Source organism: Spermophilus citellus (genome assembly GCF_964194105.1).
Source record: "Spermophilus citellus genome assembly, chromosome: 3".
NCBI classification, from domain to species: Eukaryota; Metazoa; Chordata; class Mammalia; order Rodentia; family Sciuridae; genus Spermophilus; species Spermophilus citellus.
This window is the reverse complement of record NC_138184.1, coordinates 8,804,374-8,825,508: the sequence shown is the minus strand read 5'-3', so window position 1 is coordinate 8,825,508 and position 21,135 is coordinate 8,804,374. Positions and strand designations below refer to the sequence as shown.

General features: G+C 49.2%; 1 protein-coding gene across 6 annotated transcripts in view; it reads left to right on the top strand.

Moving 5' to 3' along the window:
* The window catches only part of DNMT1 (DNA methyltransferase 1), a 45,738-nt gene extending 26,797 nt beyond the window's left edge, over positions 1-18,941 (top strand). For 3 of the 6 annotated variants that reach the window (XM_081288545.1, XM_081288547.1, XM_081288550.1), the window contains 22 exons: positions 679-830; positions 1,057-1,244; positions 1,329-1,527; positions 4,139-4,236; positions 4,428-4,575; positions 5,509-5,624; positions 5,785-5,989; positions 6,062-6,201; positions 8,056-8,229; positions 10,463-10,684; positions 11,323-11,515; positions 12,300-12,384; positions 12,630-12,758; positions 12,905-13,187; positions 13,422-13,563; positions 14,469-14,635; positions 15,053-15,230; positions 15,704-15,899; positions 16,350-16,516; positions 16,715-16,831; positions 17,998-18,088; positions 18,591-18,941. In XM_081288545.1, the coding sequence (XP_081144671.1) occupies positions 679-830; positions 1,057-1,244; positions 1,329-1,527; positions 4,139-4,236; positions 4,428-4,575; positions 5,509-5,624; positions 5,785-5,989; positions 6,062-6,201; positions 8,056-8,229; positions 10,463-10,684; positions 11,323-11,515; positions 12,300-12,384; positions 12,630-12,758; positions 12,905-13,187; positions 13,422-13,563; positions 14,469-14,635; positions 15,053-15,230; positions 15,704-15,899; positions 16,350-16,516; positions 16,715-16,831; positions 17,998-18,088; positions 18,591-18,625 (3,425 nt within the window). In that variant the 3' untranslated portion in view covers positions 18,626-18,941. The remainder of the gene's footprint in view (positions 1-678; positions 831-1,056; positions 1,245-1,328; positions 1,528-4,138; positions 4,237-4,427; positions 4,576-5,508; positions 5,625-5,784; positions 5,990-6,061; positions 6,202-8,055; positions 8,230-10,462; positions 10,685-11,322; positions 11,516-12,299; positions 12,385-12,629; positions 12,759-12,904; positions 13,188-13,421; positions 13,564-14,468; positions 14,636-15,052; positions 15,231-15,703; positions 15,900-16,349; positions 16,517-16,714; positions 16,832-17,997; positions 18,089-18,590) is intronic. The other 3 variants (XM_081288546.1, XM_081288549.1, XM_081288548.1) reach the window with 3 other exon arrangements.
* The last annotated feature ends 2,194 nt before the right edge of the window (positions 18,942-21,135 follow it).

The following is a 21,135-nucleotide window of genomic DNA, read 5'->3' as shown; positions in this document are numbered from 1 at the left end:
CCACTGGGATTACAGACATGCACCACTGCATCTGGCTTGCCCCTCTAGTTTTAAAGGCAGGTCTTATTCTTTTTTTCATAGTGGGGACTGAAACCAGAGGGGCTCTACTCCGAGTCACATCCCTAGCCCTTTGTTTTAAGACAGGTTCGTGCTAAGTTGCATAGGACCTTGGCCTCCGGGTTGCTGGGATTACAGGCATTGTCACTGTGCCTGACTACAAGTCTTACTCTGGCAACTCAAACCCAGACCACACTCCAGAAACCAGGAAAAAGCTCACTGAACACCAGCTTAGCTCATCTTCATTCTCTAGCCAGCCCAGACAAGCCTCTTTAGGATGAGCTGATGTGTTATACTTTTTATTTGGATGTGGAATGACTTTTAAACTGTATTACTGCCCTTTTCCCAGTGTAAGTGCCATCAGGTTTAAACTGCTTTTTAAAATGACACATTCCAGGTATGATGGCACACACAGTTTGAGCTGCATGGGAGACTGAAGCAGGAAGGGTCAGTGAGACCAAGCTTGGGCAACATTGCGAGGTTCCCATCTCTTGAAAACCAAATGAAATAAAAAGAACATCTTTGCAAAGAAATAATAAGTGTTTGAGATGGAGGTGCTGATAATTACCTCAATTTGATCATTCCATTTTGTTTTTTAACAAAATCATGTGTTCCTGCCAGCATTTGCCGAATACATTCTGATGGAACCCAGCCCAGAGTATGCCCCAATATTTGGGCTGATGCAGGAGAAAATCTACATCAGCAAGATAGTAGTGGAATTCCTCCAGGGCAACCCTGATGCGACCTATGAAGACCTGATCAACAAGATTGAGGTAAGAGGGTTGTGGTCTGCATCATCTGGGTTCAGTCCAGTTCGCACCCACTGTGGTCGTTGCTTGAACACTCACATTCACTTTCAGAATCAGCAGAAGCTGCCTGTTGGTTCTATGAGGATACCAGGGCTGGGGCTAGAGTGCTGACCTAGTGTGTGCAGGGACCTGGCTTCCATCCCCTGCACCACAAAAAAAGTTGGAAACATCTACCTTATCTTTTTTCAAGACCACGGTTCCCCCTTCTACAATCAACTTGAATCGGTTCACAGAGGATTCTCTCCTTCGACACGCCCAGTTTGTGGTGAGCCAGGTAGAGAGTTATGATGACGCCAAGGACAGTGACGAGCAGCCCATCTTCCTGACCCCCTGTATGAGAGACCTCATCAAGTTGGCAGGGGTCACCCTGGGACAAAGGTAAGGGTGTAGCGGGAATTGAAGTGAGAAGCTGAGACCGGGACAGTTTCCTGTGTCCAGTGTCCCGGTCACATAAAATGGTAGACGCTTCTCCCTTAGGCGAGCTGAAAGACGTCAGACCATCAGGCATCCTGCCAAGGAGAAGGATAAAGGACCCACAAAAGCCACCACCACCAAACTAGTCTACCAGATCTTTGACACTTTCTTCGCAGAGCAGATTGAAAAGGATGACAGGGAGGACAAAGAGAACACCTTTAAACGCCGGCGGTGTGGCGTCTGCGAGGTAATCCACCTGAGCTGCATTCTGGTCCCCCTGAGCTGGCCCAGGTCCCAGCCACATCCCTGTGCAGCTCCTGTCTTTGTGCCTCAAGACTTACTGCTCAAATGTGGTCCCTACAGTAGAATTGTGGGGAAAGAGTGATCTGGGGGAGAACCTGCATGTTGCATACAACAGTCTGAAGCATGACAGTAAGCCACTGTCACTTACTGGAGAGCCTGGCCTCCTGGGGGCCTTCGGTCTTCCTGCACTTCCTCATGCGAGTCTATAGGCTCCCTGTGGTCACTGAGGTAGCAGCTACCACCCATAGACGAGAGGCCATTCCCAGGAGCCACCTGTCTCAAACTTCCTGCCAAAGTAGGTGCTTGATTCAACTTAATTGGAGGTCATAAGAGACCTCTTTGAATTTCTTTTTTTTTTTTTTTTTTTTTACATATGTAGTTGTCTCTGTATTCATGGGTTCCACATCTTGTAGTGAGCTAATCGCTGATCAAAAGTATTCAGAAAGATTGCATCTGAGCTGAATGCAAACAGGCTTTTCCCTAAGCGATTATGGTGACAATTCTGTACATAGCACTTCCATTGTGTTAAGGATTCTACACCTAGAGATGATTTAAAGTGGAAGGATGCACATTTATTCCAAGTAAATACCCATTTTGTATAAGGGACTTGAGCATCTTTGTTTTTGTCTGTTTGGGGCAAGTCCCAGATTCTGCAGATACCAAGAGACAACTGTATTTACTGTAGAGAAATTAACCCCCAAATTCTATGGCCCAGAGAGCACATATTTTGGAATGTTTGAGGCAGCTACTGCACCTCTGCCTTTAAAGAGCTGCCACTTATGCTTCATGCTGGCTCGCAGCTCTGCCTGTCTTCCTCAGCAGCAGCCCTTGGCAGGGGTTTGCACATCTTCACCATTCTTGTTTTGTTTTTATTTATTTAGCATGCATGATTCCAATGATTATTACTTGTGAAGTCTTGTAACATAACTGCAGTTGTATGCAACTGATATGTGTTAACAGAGAGATAGTTAACTCATCATAACTGTTTTCAACGGACTCCTCCGTGACGTTAATGTTGTAATGCTGCAGCAATATCCTGGAGCAAAAATTCTTGTGAGCTTCTCTTAGAAGCAGAGTTGCTGGGATACAGGTGTGCATACAGCTGTCTCTAACTGTGGGGTATTGGTTCCAAGACACCCTTGAACACAAATCCTTATGTTTTAGTCTCCTATATGATGGCATAGTATATGCACGTAGACTCCAAATATCCTCTCTACGCTTTATTTTTAACTTAGTTGTAGATGGACACAATACTTTTTTTTTTAGCTTGGTGCTGAGGATTGAACACAGTGCCTCAACATGTGCAAGGCAAGCACCACTGAGGTACAAACCCAGTCCCTCTTTGTGGGGACTTTAAATCAACTCTAGGTCACTTATAGTACCAGATATCATGTAAACACTATGGAAATGCACTGCTGGGAATGGTACACAGGCTTGTTCAACAAGCCTCTCCTGGGCTGGGGATGTGGCTCAAGCGGTAGCGCGCTCGTCTGGCATGCGTGCGGCCCGGGTTCGATCCTCAGCACCACATACCAACAAAGATGTTGTGTCTGCCAATAACTAACTAAATAAATAAATATTTTTTAAAAAAAGTTTAATATGTGCCTGGCCCTTTTGAGATGGCATCTCCCTAGGTTACTGAGGCTGGGTTTGAACTTGCCATCCTCCTGCCTCAGCCTCCTGAGCAGTTGGGATTACAGACATGTACCGCTATGCCCACCTGGAAATGTTTTTTAATATTGTTTAGGGAGTAATGGCAAGAAAAGGTCCCTGTAGTGGTTGTTTTTTTTTTTTCCAAATATTTTAATCTGTGGCTGGTTGGACCATGATGTGGAACTCACAGATGTAGAGAGCCCACTGCAGTTCATTTATGAACATCCCAACTTATTCCTCATGATGGGCAGCTTCTCAGTATTACAAATGACATCCTTGAGCAAGGCTCCTGTGAGTGTCGTCTTGGAGGTGGAGTGGCCAGAGTGTGGTGTGCACTTACCTAGAAATTGTTCTCCAAGGTGGTTTTACCAATTTGTCTTCTGAGTGGTGCCTTTCCCATGCCACCTGTCTGGCTGCTTAATAATCCTTGCTAATCTGGAATGCTATCTTGTTTTTGACTTTTGTCATTCCTCCTATAATGTTAAATGTGTTTTTTAAAACAAACTCACCAGAAATGATTGGTTCCTTATGGCCAGTTGATTTGCCTTTTTTTTTTTTTTTTTTTTTTTTGTGGGGGGTGGTGGAGTACTTGACCACTAGGCCACACCCTCAGCCCTTTTATGTATTAAAAATGGGGTCTCACTGAGTTGCTTAGCACCTCACTGTTGTTGAGGCTGGCTTTGGACTCACAATCCTCCTGCCTCAGCCTCCCAAGCCTCTGGGATCACAGGTGTGCGCCATGGTACCTGGCTTCATTTGCTTTTTTTTTTTAATTATAGGTGGACACAATAACTTATGTGGTGCTGAGGATCGAACCCAGCGCCTCACGCATGCCAGGAGAGCGCTCTGCCTCTGAGCTCCAGCCCCAGCTCTTCATTTGCCTTTTTAATGATATTTTTCAGGTTTGCCAACAGCCTGAGTGTGGAAAGTGCAAAGCCTGTAAGGACATGGTTAAATTTGGTGGCAGTGGACGGAGCAAGCAAGCTTGTCTAAAGAGGAGGTAGGTTGGGCCACCTGTTCTCATGGCAGCTGGTGCAGGTGTGCTGTGCAGAAGGGCCTGCCTCATGTAGAGCAGGCAGGTGTCCTATGTCTAGGGTCATCCCAGACTGGTCCCTGCTCCCAGACTACAACAGCCTCTGTTGGTTTGACTCTGTCCTCATAGAGAGGTCCTTACAACAAGTGACTTTGCAGGTGTCCCAATATGGCAATGAAGGAGGCAGATGATGATGAAGAAGTTGACGACGACATCCCAGAGGTGCCATCACCCAAAAAAATGCATCAAGGGAAGAAAAAGAAACAGAACAAAGATCGGATCTCTTGGGTTGGGGAGGCCGTCAAGGTAATCCTCAGATCAGACTCTCCTTTGATTTACCGCGGGCTCCTGAGGAGCAAGTGGTCTGATAATTTCCCTCGTGGTAGCCTGGACCCTGGGGCCAAGAACCTGTGTGCTCCATAAGGAGCTGGAGTGGCCTAGCTCTAGAGGGGCTTTGTCTCCACCCTCCACCTTCAACCTCGTGGTGCTAGGAATTCAACCCAGGGCTTCATGTGTTTTAGGCAAGTGTTCTATGAGCTGCACCCCCAGTCCAAGCTCGTGATTTTTGAATGAAATTTTGAGGAGTTCGGTTTTGGGTTTTGTTTTTTTTTTTTTAGTTGTATATGGACAGCATGCCTTTATTATTTTTACTTGATGCTAAGGATTGAACCCAGTGCTTCACATGTGCAAGGCCACTGAGCTACAGCCCCAGCCCATGAGTTGTATTTTTAACTTTTTTTTTTTTTTTTTTTTTTTGGTGTTGGTGCTGGGGATTGAGTATGTTTTAGTTTTTTTGTTGTTGTTGTACTAGGGATTCAACCCAGGAGCATTAACCACTGAATTACATCCCCAGCCCTTTTTTGTACTTTATTTATAGACAGGGTCTCTCTGAGTAACTTAGTGCCTCACTAAGTTGCTGAGGCTGCCTTTGAACTCAAAATCCTCCTGACAGCCTCGTGAGCCACTAGGATTAGGAGATTGAATTCAGGGCCTTTGCATGTTTGGTGAGCACTCTACCAACTGCAACTGAGCTGTATCCCTAGCCTATGTTTTTAACTTTTTTTGAGGGGTGTTGGGGGTTGAACCAAGGGCCTTGCACATGCTAAGCATGTGCTCTGTCACTGAGCCACATCCCCTGCCCCGAGTCATGTTTTAGTCTAAGATTTCCAGAGGAACACAGAGGTGAGGCCTAGCAAGGACCCTGGAGATGACCCTTATTTGAACTTCATCTTGTTCCAGACTGATGGGAAGAAGAGTTACTATCGTCAGGTGTGCATTGACGCGGAAACCCTGGAGGTGGGGGACTGTGTCTCTGTCATTCCAGATGACTCCTCAAAACCTCTGTATCTAGCAAGGTGTGTATCCTTCTGCTTGTCTTTAGCATACTCACAAACAAGTAGGAGGTACCTGTTGAGCCAGAGTAAAACCCAAAGCCCCCCCCCTTCCTGCAGGGGACTCCGTCAAGCTTCTGATTGTAGGTCAGATCTTTCTCCATATCCCGTCTTCTGACTCCAGGGTCACGGCACTGTGGGAGGACAACGGCAATGGGCAGATGTTCCACGCTCACTGGTTTTGTGCTGGGACAGACACAGTCCTTGGGGCCACATCAGACCCCCTGGAGCTGTTCCTGGTGGATGAGTGTGAGGACATGCAGCTTTCCTACATCCACAGCAAAGTCAAAGTCATTCATAAAGCTCCCTCGGAAAACTGGGCGATGGAGGTGAGTGCCCCTGCCCCTGCACCCCTTTCTTTCTGTGGAGATTGTTGCTGACACACATTCCTATCCCCAAAGGGAGGTATGGATCCGGAGTCCATGCTGCCAGGGGATCATGATGATGGAAAGACCTATTTCTACCAGTTCTGGTACGATCAAGACTATGCAAGATTTGAGTCCCCTCCCAAGACCCAGCCAACAGAGGACAACAAGTTCAAGTGAGTGTTAGGAGTGGGTTTGGTGGTTCCCTCCCCATGGCCTTGTCCTGCTACTTGAGGACAATATCTGCCCCCCTACTTCATGCCAGTCCCTCTAGTATCCCAGGTACTCCTGTCTGGTGGGCTTGCTCCCTCTCCATTGGGTTCCTTGCTGACCAAACCTTTCTGACAACCAGAAAGGTTTGACATTTATGGCGACCTGCAGCTAGCTACCTTGTTTTCCTCCCAGGAGCCCTATGTGTCCTCCTACTCGTGCGTTGCTCGGTGTGGTACAAAGCTTGTGTGACTTGGGTGTTTTCTCCTGTAAACAAGATCTTTTATACTATTTTATACTAACTAGTGGGTAGCTATCTAGGGATTTTTTTTTTCCTGTTTCTGGAGATAAGAGCGCCCTGTGTTCAACCACTGAGCTACATTTCCATACTTACGTTGAGACAGGGTCTTGCCGAGTTGCTGAGGCTGGCCTCAAACTTGGCTATTTCGCCTCAGCCTCCCAAGTTGCTAGGATTAAGGGTGTGTGCCACCACACTTGGCTGAGTATTTAAAAAAAAAATAGTGCCCTGGGCTTTTCTTCTAATTTTTCTCGCACATGAACAAAAAGCTGCTGCTGTGCCTCAACTGTTGACTATCTTGGGCAGTTTGCTTTTATATCTATCCAGAATTGCCACAACAGAGCACTCTGTAAAATATTGGTTATTTCCCATTGTGGTCATGTTGTCTGAGAACCACGTGGCTCTTAGATCACAAGAGGATCATGCTGCCTGTGGCTAACACAGGGAGGGATCAAAGTTAAAAATCTGAAATGCAGTTTCTACTGAACACACATTGTTTCACCAGAATGTGATAAAGCTGAACCGTCTGGAGTTGGACCATTCATATACTGCAGTACAGGTGATGGGGCAAAGGCAAGAAGAGCTCGCTTAGAGCTTTCTGTGTTCTCATCAGTTTGCTGGCTTTTTGGCTTGTTTCAAATTCTGTATGTGGTGCTGGAGATGGAACACAGGGCTTTGCATTTGGGAAGCATGTGCCCTGCCACCCAGCTATACCTCCAGTCCTTTGGGGGTGGGTGGGTGTTTTTTTTTTTTTTTTTTTTTGTACTAGGCATTGAACCCAGGGGTGTTCTACCATTGAGCTCCATTCCCCAGCCCTTTTATTTCTTATTGATAAGGAGGCTCTAAGCAATTTAATGAGACCCTAAGTTGCTGAGACTGGCCTCAAACTTGAGATCCTCCTTCATCAGCCTCCCAAGTCATAGGGATTACACACACCACCCACCTGGCCCCTTGATGTTTATTTTTAAGGCTGTCTCCAGCTCCTTATTCTTAAATAAGTCCTTAATGTTGGACTAGGTGTGATGGTGCATGTCCATAATCCCATCTACTCGGGATGCTGAGGCAGGAAGATCACAAATTCAAGAAACAAATAAAATGAAAGGGCTGAGAACATAGCTTAGTAATAGAGCACTTGCCTAACATGTGAGGCCCAGTATCAAAAAAATTGTTGGATTTTTCTCACCCTTTCAGCCTTTATGGGGAGAGCAGGATGAGGCACCTCTGGTTTGAGCACCTCACTGAGCCACTTTTACATGCTTACTCAGGTGGTGTTAACTATATTCCAGTTTCTGTATTGATGGCCCAAAAGTGGGATTGGCTTGTCATTTTCTCAAGGTGCCTCTCTGCATCTGATCCCAAATAAATACCTTCAAAGTGTGACCATAAGTATGAGAAAGCAGTTCCTTTAGACGTCCCCATCTTTGATTCCCCCCGTGGTTACCAGTCTCTGGATTAGACTGGGGGTGATGGCTGCACAGTCTCTGCCAGTCAGTCCACGGCCACATTTCTGCCTTCACTGCAGGTTCTGTGCAAGCTGTGCCCGACTGGCCGAAATGAGGCAGAAAGAAATTCCCAGGGCTCTGGAGCAGCTTGTCGACCTGGACAGCAAAATTCTCTACAGCTCTGCTACCAAGAATGGCATCCTGTATAGGGTGGGCGATGGCGTGTACCTGCTTCCTGAGGCCTTCACATTCAAGTGAGTGAGTACCCATCTTTGCCAGGCATGGATCCCTCATAGCTGCCCCCCCCATCCCTCAGTATTAGACACTGCCCCACTACTCCTATTAGCATCTGTGGTCACTGCTGTCCATTAGAAGGGTTTCAGTTCCCCTGAGCAGTTAGTTGAGTTTCCATTACTGTAATAAAATGCCCAAGGTGACCTCTGTGTTTCACTCTACAGTCATCAGATATTTTTAATATCTTCTAGTTGTCAATGTTTATTTTTAAGGCTGTCTCCAGCTCTTTAAGGACTTATTTAAGAATAATGTTGGACTAGGTGTGATGGTGCATGTCCATAATCCCATCTACTCGGGAGGCTGAGGCAGGAAGATCACAAATGCACTCACTTGGGGTCCCTCTCCAGCTCTGACTATCCCTGAGGCCTCTTCTTGGTTGCCACTTTACTATTTATACTATTTGTTTATACGTGATCTGAGAATCATACCAAGCGCCTCACACATGCTAGCCAAGTGCTCTACCCTGAGCTACAATCCCAGCACCCATTGCAGATTTTATGCCAAATATTCTTACAAGAAAGTGGGGTGCAGCTGTTATGTGAAGATTTTAACATTGTCACTATGACTTAAGTCGTTCATTACTAAACTGTCCTTAGAGCAAGATTAGGATGCAGCGTGTCTGTGAATATACTTTAATATGGTGGCAACAACTGTGATGAAGTACGGTAACTCACACAGAGAAGGTGTGTTTTGCCTCAGCTGTGGAGGTTCTAGTATAAGACCCAGAGAGCCCATTGCTTTGGACCTCTGAGGGTGCTGGATGGCCATCAGTGGTAGGGAGCACATGGTGAAACCAACTTCTCTCCACGGGCAGGAAGCAGAAAAGGAAAAGAGAAAGAAGCTGGGTCTCACAATTCCCTTCAAGGGCACAAGCCCAGTGACCTAAGGATCTCTAAAGAGTGCCCCCAGGGACCAAGCCTTTGACATAGAAGCCTCTGGGGGACCTTAACATCTGAATTACCAGAGTGAAGCTGTGACTTTGTAAGAGGCTGAGAGTGCTACACTCACCTGGGGTCCCTCTCCAGCTCTGACCAGCCCTAAGGCCTCTTCTTGTTTGCCACTGCATGATGGCAGAGTGTACCTCTCCTGCAAGGTCTCTGGGGATTGAGGTTGGGGCTTTGCCCAGGGCCTGGTTTATGGTACTGGTGTGGTGTGCATGAGTTCCTTGCTTCAGAAGAACTCTCCTCTATAGGAGAGGGTTGAGACTCTCCAGGGAAGAAGTCAAAGCCATAGGTAATTCCCACATGTGATCCTTTCCTTGTCTCAAGAGTCGCATGATTGGAATTAAAACCAACACTTTCTGAACTTGGTTCAATTCCTGGATTTCTAGTTTCATTTCCCTAGAGTTTTACTGGGAACCTGCTCCCCAGCCTTAGTTCAGTCACTGAGCTAAGGGATACAGGAAGTAGGGTGCCTCCAGCTTTGGTGTCTTTCGGCTGTGTCACCCCTCAGGCACTGGTTGTCCTGGGGTGGAGGGGTGGCCTCCCTGTTGTGCTTTCTGCACGGTGCTCCTGACGCATCAGATAGGCCAAGCACAGCACTGAGGCTCCCTGGGAGCCCAGCAGACAGAGGGACCTAGTGGGGAAGGCGAGGCAGCTGCTGTCCAGAGCAATAGTAGCTGGCTTTACCATGGGTGTTGGACCAAACTGGAGTTGACCAGGTCCTGTGCCTTCCCTGGGCCTCCAACACTGCTCCTAGGTCACGTGTTTCAGTTGGGATGGCATAGGTCATGCCATAGTGACCACCCACAAATCGGCACACCACAACACTTTCTCTGAGCTCTTAGGAGGTGGGGATGTTTGTCCCAAGGGGCTTGGCTGTTGGATCACTCGGTCCCTGGGCTGTCAGAGCCATCTCCTTGAAGTTGCTAGTCTCTTCCTGAGAAGCACGCTGGACATGCCCACAGTAGCTGAGTGCTCCTGTGTCACTTCTGCTCGTGCTCATTAATTGGAGCTTATCACTTACCAAGAAGTACAAAATACCCCATGCCTGGGAGGCAGGAGGGGAGTTAGCAATTTTTGTGTAGTGGTTAAAACTGAACGAGAGTCTGTCTTGATGCAGACCCGAGGGCACCTTACTGCAGTAGCCGAGAAGCTGTGGACCTGAAATGGTGGTGGTTCCTGCTTAGTCCTGCCAAACTGATCACTGCTTGGCTTAAACACTCATTTGTCCCTGATTGTTGATTCTCTGCAGCATCAAGCTGTCCAGCCCTGTGAAACGCCCAAAGAAGGAGCCTGTGGATGAGGATCTATACCCAGAGCACTACCGAAAGTACTCTGACTACATCAAAGGCAGCAACCTGGATGCCCCCGAGCCCTACCGGATCGGCCGGATAAAAGAGATCTTCTGTGCCAAGAAAACCAATGGCAAGCCCAATGGGTCAGACATCAAGATCAGGCTGAACAAGTTCTACAGGTCAGTGGAGGTCTTTGCCTCTACAAGAGGCTGCAGGCTCTTCTAGAAGATGCTACCTGGAGCCAGGTCGTGCTTGAACATAGTACAGTCAAACCATGTTAGAATTAGGTAGAAGCTGGGCATGCCGGCACACACCTTAATCCCATCTACTTGAGAGGCTGAGGCAGGAGGATTGTAAGTTCAAGGCCAGCTTGGGCAACATAGTAAGACTCCCCCGACACACCCCTCAAAAAAAAAATCCTCAGGTTTTGTGTATAAGGTGCGGTGAGACGAAGTTTCTTCCCTTGTCCTGGGGATTGAACCTAAGGGCATCTGGGTTGCACTGAGCTGCATCCTCTTCCCTTTGAGACAACATGGCCAAATTGCTTAGGCTAGCTGTAACTTGAGATCCTCCTGCCTCAGCCTCCTGAAAGCTAAAATTACAGGCATGCAGCTCCATGCCCAGTGAGACAAATGAATTTGTTTAGTCTTAGGTACCAGTCCCAAGATTCCATTATATATGGAAACTATTTCAAAACCTTAAAAAAAAAAAAATCCAAAACATTTCTGGTCTCGGGTGTTTAAGATGAGGAATTTTCATCTGATTCATTGTAAGTTTGCAGCAAAAGAATCCCTCACAAAGCACCTTCTGCTCACAGGCCCGAGAACACCCATAAGTCCACCTCGGCGAGCTACCATGCGGACATCAACCTGCTCTACTGGAGTGACGAGGAGGCCGTAGTGGACTTCCAGGCCGTGCAGGGCCGCTGCACCGTGGAGTACGGGGAGGACCTGCCGGAGTGCCTGCAGGAGTACTCAGAAGGCGGCCCTGACCGCTTCTACTTCTTGGAGGTGGTGGCCAGGCTCACTGGAGGGGCATCAGAGTCAGACTTAGGAGAAAGCAGTGTGTTCAGGAAGGCAGTTGATTGTGAGGTTATACGTAAAAAGTACTGGCAGTAGGGTTTTGACTTTTGAAAGAAACCAGGTAGTTGGGTGCCATGAGTCCTATTCATCAGGAGCTTTTGGTTGTTACTTACAAAGTTTTATTCTCCACGGCACTATCTGTAACACTGGTCTATGAGCCAAGCCTGATAGGTGGCCTTCAGTAGCCCAACCAGTGCCTTTGTGGGTTGGAAAAAGGTGCCTCTTTCCCAGGAGAGACAGTGCTGTCCCTCACCTGGTCCCTTCAGCCAGGTGCCTGTGTCCAGGCCAGACCCACATTACATTACAGACAGTTGTGGTCATGGACAGGATCCAGGAGCCTGATAAAGCTGCTTGCTTTTACATCATTGAAGCTTGGCTTTTCCATGTTGGGTTATCTTAAAACAGCACACGTCAGCATTTCCCCAGGTTCCTGCATTGTTGGCCTAATTGGAAGGTGGACCCTTTGTGTAACAGTTCCCTGTTCAGAGTGAATAGTCCAAATGTTCATAGCCAAAGTTTTAACACTGGCCAGATAAAGTATATATTTTAAAGTTTCTAAAATAAAAATCAGACTGCTCATACTGGTGGCTAATTAGCTGTGGGTCTGTTTAGGGGAGACGTTAAGTGACTCTGTGCCAAACTGACTTACGTATCCTATCAGGGAAGGGATTAAGTCATTTCCTTCTGACTGTTGTGGTTCTCTCCTTTTCAGGCCTATAATGCAAAGACCAAAAGCTTTGAAGATCCTCCAAATCATGCCCGTAGCCCGGGGAATAAAGGAAAAGGGAAGGGGAAAGGTATGTCATTATCTGCAGGGTTTATTTCTCTCTTCAGTACTAAAAATGAAACCCAGTGCCTCGTGCATGCTGGCCACGCACTCTGCCCCTAAGCTGCACCAACTGTAGGTTTCGCTTACGGACTCGGAACCACTGCCTTTCCCTCACACTGTGCTGTTAACGACTCAAAATGAGGCTCTTTGATGAAGTGTTGAGCCTGGTAGGACTCTGTCAGTTGGCTTTAATTTGTGGCATGTTCCCCCTAGGGAAAGGCAAGACGAAGTCTCAGGCCTCTGAGCCGAGTGAACCAGAGACAGCAATAAAACTGCCCAAGCTGCGGACCCTGGACGTGTTTTCTGGCTGTGGGGGGTTGTCGGAAGGGTTCCACCAAGCAGGTAAGGATTCTGGCTGTTTTTTTTCTCTGAACTAGTAAGACTGGATCCAGCAGCTTTAGCCTGAAGCCCTGCTGGCCCTGGTCGCCACCGGCTCTGGCCTCTTATGGGAGGCTTCAGAGCATGCCTTTTGTCCTTGTGTGCACCAGGCGTCTCCGAGACTCTGTGGGCCATTGAAATGTGGGATCCCGCGGCGCAGGCGTTCCGGCTGAACAACCCCCGCTCCACGGTGTTCACGGAGGACTGCAATGTCTTGCTCAAGCTGGTTATGGCCGGGGAGAAGACCAACAGCCGTGGCCAGAGGCTGCCCCAGAAGGGCGACGTGGAGATGCTGTGTGGCGGGCCCCCCTGCCAAGGCTTTAGTGGCATGAACCGCTTCAACTCTCGTACCTACTCAAAGTTCAAAAACTCCTTAGTGGTCTCCTTCCTCAGGTAAGTGAGATGGAAGTCTTTGTCACCTACTCCCTGAGGACAAAGACATTACCGGGATGGGAGTGCCAGATGTGCCCCACGCTAGGCTGTGCACCCAGGAAATCCCTAGGCAGTGCTGGAGCCAGCACATTAAGAGGCACAGCTTCAGTAAGACTCCCGAGCAGCTTCGGGTAGGATGGCTCTCTCCCCAGTCCCTGTATGGGTGACTCCCGTGGTCTCTCCTGCTCCCCACAGCTACTGTGACTACTACCGGCCCCGGTTCTTCCTTTTGGAGAACGTCAGGAACTTCGTCTCCTTCAAGCGCTCTATGGTGCTGAAGCTCACCCTCCGCTGCCTCGTCTGCATGGGCTACCAGTGCACCTTTGGCGTGCTGCAGGTGGGCTCCTGGACACAAGCCGGGTGGGCAGTGGTCCCTCGGTTACTGTTCCTGTCTGAAAAGAGGGTACATAGGCTCACTGTCCAAGCCACAGATGGCAGCATAGTCCCCTGCAGTGATGGCTAGGGTTAGGGAGGTGGACACCTGTGCCTGCACTCCCCTGGATGGCATTCTCAGGACTTGGATATAAAAATGGCCAGCCCCTAGCAAGGCCACCTTTTGGTATCCTCTTGAGAGCTGCATCCTCTCAGTGCCTAGGGAGGGTGCGAGCCAGCATAGAGTGCCGGAATATGCTGCTTCACCCTTTCTTCAAGGAGATGTGAGAACAGTAGAGCCCTGAACCAGCTGAGTTCCCCTTAGCATGTGCTTTTCCTTCTATACGTGTGTGTGCAGAACCTTCAGGGGACAGAGGGTCACACTCCAGGAAGCTCCCAATGGTCTGTCAGCAGGGATAGGAATAGTCAGGGGCCAGGGCTTAGCTGAAAATCCTCTGCTCCATGGACCTCTGCTCAGAGTGTAACTTAACATGAAGCAGCTGTCATAGTGGAAGGACACTGGGCCCCAGTCCCCGTGAGTAAGTGAGCACCGGGGGAACAGTGAAGCCTGGTCAGCAGTCTGTCCCTGTGACCATCACCATCAGGTAAGTGGCAAAGCGCTCACCTATTCTTGAGGTTCCGTGCAGTTTTCCAAAGAGTTGGCTGAAGTCACCAGCTCCTTCTCATCCTCTCCAGTGGCCACTGTGTGGGACGTTCCTCTTACTAGAAAGGAACCCACAGGGTCAATTAGGAATCCTATAGGCGAGTTTTGTCCTATGTCCTCTGAAAGTTAGGTGCTGTGGGCCCCAGTCCTGAGTCCACATGGTCAGATGCCCCACTGACCACACGCATGTCTGACCCTACTCACAGGCTGGTCAGTATGGTGTGGCCCAGACCCGGAGGCGAGCCATCATCCTGGCTGCGGCCCCTGGAGAGATACTCCCCCTGTTTCCAGAGCCCCTGCATGTGTTTGCACCCCGTGCCTGCCAGCTGAGTGTCGCGGTGGATGATAAGAAGTTTGTCAGCAACATCACCAGGTAGGGGGCCTCTCTCACCCCTGTGCCACACAGAGCTGGCAGCCGTCATGAGCTTATGGGCTTCACCTGGAGAGGTTGGCTGCTGGGTCTGTCTAGAGGCCTGAGCCAAGGAGCAGATGGTAGTATATGGACGGCCTGCCATGAGGCTGCTCTGTGCCACCTCCAGTCTTAGGTTTGTCCCCTTGTGTAGCAGATAGCCACATGCCTAGCTTCGGTCACAAGCAAAGCCCCTTGCAGAGGCCACACCACAGCTGTTCTCTGCTTCAACCAGCTAAAGAAGGCTGCACTTGCGCCAGACAGCAATGACTTGAGCTGGGCAGTCTGCTCTGGAGAGGGCAGTGCTAATAGCCAGGGGTGGCAGCTATGATGAGGGAACAGCGGTGTGTGATCCCAACAGTATCGACTGCTCTGCTGCAGGTTGAGCTCGGGTCCGTTCCGAACCATCACAGTGCGGGACACGATGTCGGACCTCCCTGAGATCCGGAACGGGGCCTCGGCGCAGGAGATCTCCTATAACGGGGAGCCTCAGTCCTGGTTCCAGAGGCAGCTTCGGGGCTCGCACTACCAGCCCATCCTTAGGGACCACATCTGTAAGGTAGTGGCTTTTCAGGATGGTGCCTCATCGGCCACAGCCTGGCTCCCCCGCATCCCGGACGGTCGCTTTCCAGGAGCCAGCTTGTGGGCTGAGCTCCCGCCAGGCAGCGCAGACTATTCCTAGGCCCTCTCCTCCTCTTGGGGTCCTCGCAGCCAATGCATAGCCACTGCCTCTCCACTCTTGGCCCCTAATCCAAGCTTGTATCATCCACTCAATGTCATGCTTGCCCCTGTCCCTTCACTTACTCTTTCCCTAGCCCTCCCCAAACACTATTCCACATCTCTTAAGGCCCTAGTGTCATGTGGTCATCCCTGAGCTGGGGTTAGGTTAACTTTTTGACCCCTCCCCATGACATGAGCCCCTAAGATTCCCAGTCACATTGGTGTTCCCAGTGCCCAGAGTGATGCCCAGCCAGTGTATACTCAGGTTCCCCTTATGCCAGGTGACAGCCAGGGTTCCTTATGCACTTTCAGGACATGAGCGCATTGGTGGCCGCCCGTATGCGTCACATCCCTCTGGCCCCGGGCTCAGACTGGCGCGATCTGCCCAACATTGAGGTGCAACTCAGTGACGGCACCCTGGCCAAGAAACTGCGCTACACCTACCACGACAAGAAGAACGGCCGCAGCAGCTCCGGCGCCCTCCGTGGAGTCTGCTCCTGTGTGGAAGGTTAGGACCCAAAGATCATGGCTCCCCTGCAGTAGGGGCTGGGGAAGGGACTGCTGCTGGTCTTCCCCAGAAGCCCATACTTGGGCATTGCCTCCTTAAGCTGGAGGCCCTCGCCAAGTCAGAATCCCCAAAAAATTAGTTTCCAGGAGTGTTAAGTCAAAGTGGCTCTGGGGCTGGGGCTTGGTGGCAGAGCGCTGGCCTAGCATGCGTGAGGCACTGGGTTCGATCTGGCCACCACATAAAAATAAATAAATAAAGGTATTGTATCCATCTACAACTAAAAATTTTTTTTAAAGTGGCTCTGCCCACCAAGTGGGACTGCCAGCTGCTCAGTGGGTGAGTGCTATGCACAGTGGGGGCTGGCCGTGTACCCAAAGCTTCTCTGCGCCCCCTCGGGCCTCCCTCCTGCCCCTCCTGCCGCTGCGTCCTTATTGCAGTCTTCTCTTCCAGCAGGCAAAGCCTGTGACCCCTCCGCCAGACAGTTTAACACCCTCATCCCCTGGTGCCTGCCCCACACGGGAAACAGGCACAACCACTGGGCTGGCCTGTACGGACGGCTTGAGTGGGATGGCTTCTTCAGCACAACCGTCACAAACCCCGAGCCTATGGGCAAGCAGGTGGGTCCTGGGCAGGGACATCCAGCCAGGCCTTGCACTGGGAGGGGTGGGGCGCATGTCGGGATCTAGCCTGCCTCCCACACCCTGTACTGGTGGAGGTGGGTGTGCTGGCCCTGACTGGACACCCCCTCCCCCATTGGTGAGCCAGCCCTGGACTTGCCCCCTTTCCCACCGTGTACCCTGCCTGTCTGCCCCCAGGGACGTGTGCTTCACCCCGAGCAGCACCGCGTGGTGAGTGTGCGGGAGTGCGCCCGCTCCCAGGGCTTCCCCGACACCTACCGGCTGTTTGGCAACATCCTGGACAGGCACCGACAGGTCAGTGAACAGGCTGGTCGCACATCACTGCTGCAGCCCCACCTAGATGGAAAGGAACCTCTGTCCAGAGTGAGCCCTGTACAGCCTCGAAGGACAGGCTGAGCACCAGAGCTTGTCAGCCACATGTTCTCAGCGCTCAGTGCCCAGGGGGACCATGGAACCAAGTCACCCTGTTGCTGGCACTGAGAGCTTATGAATTGGGCTGTGTCGCTAAGTGCATGTGATCTGTAGCTCTGAGGCCGAGATTCAGCCCAAAGGAAAGTTCAGAGACCCCAACGGAACAGGTTAAACACACAGTGGCAAACTTACCGTTACTAAGGATTCAAATGGACCGGATTCTTGGGGTGGTAGTGTGACTTTTAGATATATTGCCATCAGTGTAGTGACTCATCCAGCAGAGCTGAGGTGACATACCTGCAATCTCAGTGACTTGGGAGATGATCACAAGTTCAAGGATCTAAGCAATATAGTGAGACCCTGTCTCAAAATGAAAAAAAGGGGGGGTGGGGCAGGGCTGTAGCTCAGTAGTAAAGCGCCCCTAGGTTTAATCCCTAGTACCAAAGTCTCCCATTAAGGCCTAGGATCCTAGCAAAAGCCACCTTTTACCCCAGATCTGCTTCCCAGAAGCAAAGGCTCTGGAGCACAGCATGTCTTGGCAGCTTCCCTTTCTCTAGCTTCGAGTCTTCTAAAGCCCTTTAAAGGGCTGGGCTCAGTGATACAGGCCTGTAATCCCTGGGGCTGGGGAGCCTGAAGCAGGAGGATCCCAAGTTCAAAGCCAGCCTCAGCAAAAGCAAGGTGCTAAGCAACTCAGTGAGACCCTGTCTCTAAATAAAATACAAAGTAGGGCTGGGGATATGGTTGAGTGCCCCGAGTTCAATCCCTGGTACTAAAAAAAAAAAAAAAAAAAAAAAAAAAAAAAAAAAAAACAGAATTCTTTAAAGGTTTTTTTTTTTTTTTTAAACAACATGTTGGGGGGATGGGCCAACTGGAAGGCCAAGGGCCATTGTGATAGAAAGGCCTTGGGGGCCCATGTGGGACATGGGCAGGAGGCCAGCCCCAGCCCTCAGGGTCCCATTCCCCACATCATGCCTTGTTCCGAGTAGAGGCTGTTCCAGGGCATTGGTCCAGCTCTGCCAAGCAAGCAGCACCCTTCTTCCTTCCTGCAGGTGGGTAACGCTGTGCCACCTCCCCTGGCTAAAGCCATTGGCTTGGAGATCAAGCTCTGTATGTTGGCCAAAGCTCGAGAGAGTGCCTCAGGTATGCGGGGTTGGGGCTGGTGGATGGCTTTCCTCCTGAGCCTGCCTTCCCTCTGGCTGTTCCTGAGGGCAGCTGGATACAGCTCTGCTCCAGGATTCATGAGATTCACCAGCCCTGTCCACCCAGCAGAGGGTGCTCTGAGGACTGGTGATCTCACATGCAGGGCTTAGAACAGGAGCTGACATGGTAGGCATACTGCCAGGCCCCTCCCTCCTAGGCTAACCCAAGCAGTGGAGCAGACTCTAGGGAGCATGACCTCCAAATTTTCCTTTGTAACTGACAGGTCTTCATTGGATCCACCATTAGCATCCGTGGTGTTAATTCTTCCCAACTTGATGTGTTTTTTGTGTATATGGGGCTGGGGTGGAACCCAGGCCTCAAGCATGCTGGGCAAGTGCGCTACCATGAAGCTGCACCCTCAGCCCTAAGTATATTCTTATGCTTGCCTACGGCTTAGTGTGGCACTGTTCCCAAGGTAATTCTTCCTTTTGTTTCCCTTCAGCTAAAGCAAAGGAAGAGGTGGCTGCTAAGGACTAGCTTCACCCTCCATCACTCTTGTTTCTGGCACCAGGAATCCCCAACATGCACTGATGTTGTATTTTTAACATGTTTAAATCTGTCAGTTCAGATGTGTTGTACACAGTGTTTGTGGCCTTGGCTGACATGAAGCTGTTCTGTGAGGTTTGCTGAACTAATGACTTGGTGATCAAACTGTGCAGTTCTTTGTGCATTCTGGATTTTAAAAGTTTTTTATTATGCATTATATCAAATTACCACTGTACAAGTGGAAATTAAGACTATGTAGTTTTTATATGTTGTAATATTTCTTCAAATAAATCTCTCCTATAAATCACCTGGGGTAGTGACTGATTGATGCGGGGCTCTGGCTGCCTTTTGGCCCAGGTTGGACAGGAAAAGGCTCCTCAGCACTGAAGGTGACACCATGTCTCCAAGTGTTCTGGGAGTGGAGTTGACTGTGGCTCACTTCTGGCCAATGAGATGCAAAAGGAACTTGCTAGTGTGACTTTCATAAAAGGCTTCTAAGAGATCTGACTTTCTCCTTGGCCCTTCTGCCCTTCTTCGGTCTGGAGCAGACTGATGCCTGTTGATCCCCAGCCACTTTGCGACCATGAAGACACAAAACCCCATGCAGTGAACAGTGCAGCAACAAGTCACCCTGGAGCCACTCTCAAAACCCTAATCTGCCTACCCCAGACAAAAGCCCCTTGGTTCTTGGGAGGCCGAGGCAGGAGGATTGAAGGCTTGAACTCGGTCTCGCTAAATTGCTGAGGCTGTCTCAAAGGTGGTGGTGCAGGATGTAGCTTAGTGGTAAAATGCCCCTGGGTTAAATCCCCAGTATCAAAAAACAAAACCAGAAAAACCTTGTTTGCTTAAAACTGTTTGGCTGAAAATTCAGGAAGCCCAGCTAACTTAATCCTACTGAATTCGAAGATGAACAAAACTTTAGTAATCACTGTGTAATGATTCTAAATATAGACAAGAAGTGTCCACTGCCTACGTGTAACTGAGAGCCACTAGGGTGTTGTAACAAGGGCCCCACCATCTCTCTACTTCTCTAAGTGGCCCACATGGGGGCACTTCAACTAGCTTTTCTCTCAATGAGTCAGATGTCCTGATCATAAGACTAAAGGACTAAATATGATGGAATGCAAAGCTTACTAAATTCCTTCAGTAATTGCGTGCTTTCCCCCTCTCTGCTCCTAAAAACTTCACCATACTTGACATTCTAGTACATTCTCTTCCCTCGTCTCCAGGGAAATATCTAGAAAGGATTCCTGGGTCACTGGATATAAGTGTTTCAATATTTTTACTTCAGCACAGGTGACTTAACTACCTCTGGGAAGGCTTTAACACCTCCCCCAACAGTGCAGACTCCTCAACCCACCTTTTCTTTTGTTCTAATATTGCCAACTGGATAGTCAGAGTGGCTTTTTTTTTTTAATTTGGTCTTGCTATGTTGCTCTGGAGCTCTGAGCTCCAGTGATCCTCCTTAGGTGGTCCCACAAGTGCACACCACTGTAGTTGACTTAAATTTCCCCAGAGGTGGGCATTAAACCCAGGGCCTTGTGTGCGCTAAGCAAGTTCTCTGCCACTGAGCTCTATTCCCAACTCCTGCACCACCTCCCTCCCTTTTTTTTTTTTTTTTAGGTACCAGGGATTGAACCTAGAGGTACTTAACCATTGAGCCACATTCCCTGTCCTTGTTTTGAGACAGGGACTCACTAAATTGCTTCTATTGCTAGTACTGGGGATTAAACCCCTGGGTATTTACCGCTCACCTGTACCCCAGTCCTTTTTATTTTACTTTTTATTTTTGTGATACTGGAGGTTGAACCCAGGGATGCTCTTCCACTGAGCTTCACCCAGTTTTTAATTTTATTTTTTTTAATATTTATTTTTTAGTTTTTGGTGGACACAACCTCTTTGTTTGTATGTGGTGCTGAGGATCGAACCTGGGCTGCGCACATGCCAGGCGAGCGCGCTACCACTTGAGCCACATCCCCAGCCCTTAATTTTTAGTTTTGAGACTGGATTTTGCTAAGTTGTTGAGGCTAAACATTAACTCCCTTTTCCCCTTCCCCCCGGCCCTGACAACCACCCTTCTTCCTCTAAGAATCTGACTGTTCAGGGTACCTCATGGAGATGGAGTCGTAAGCACTGTCCCTCTGTGCCTGTCTTCTTTCACTTCGTATGGTTAGGATCATTCCCTTTTGAGTGCAGCCATGTCCCATTGTATGAATGGACCACATTTTTGTTATCCATTCATCACTGATGGCCACCTGAGTTGCTTCCACCTTTTTGCTATGTGAATCGTGGCGGCATGAACATAAATGTGTCCAAGATCCCAGTTTTGATCCTTTTGTGTAAAAACCAGAATGGAATTGTTGGACCATATGGTGATTCTTTCTTTTCTTTCTTTTTATTTTATTTTAAAAATATTTTTTAGTGGTGGATGGGTACAATACCTTTATTTTATTTTATACTCAGTGCCTCACACGTGCAAGTCAAGCTCTCTGCTACTGAAC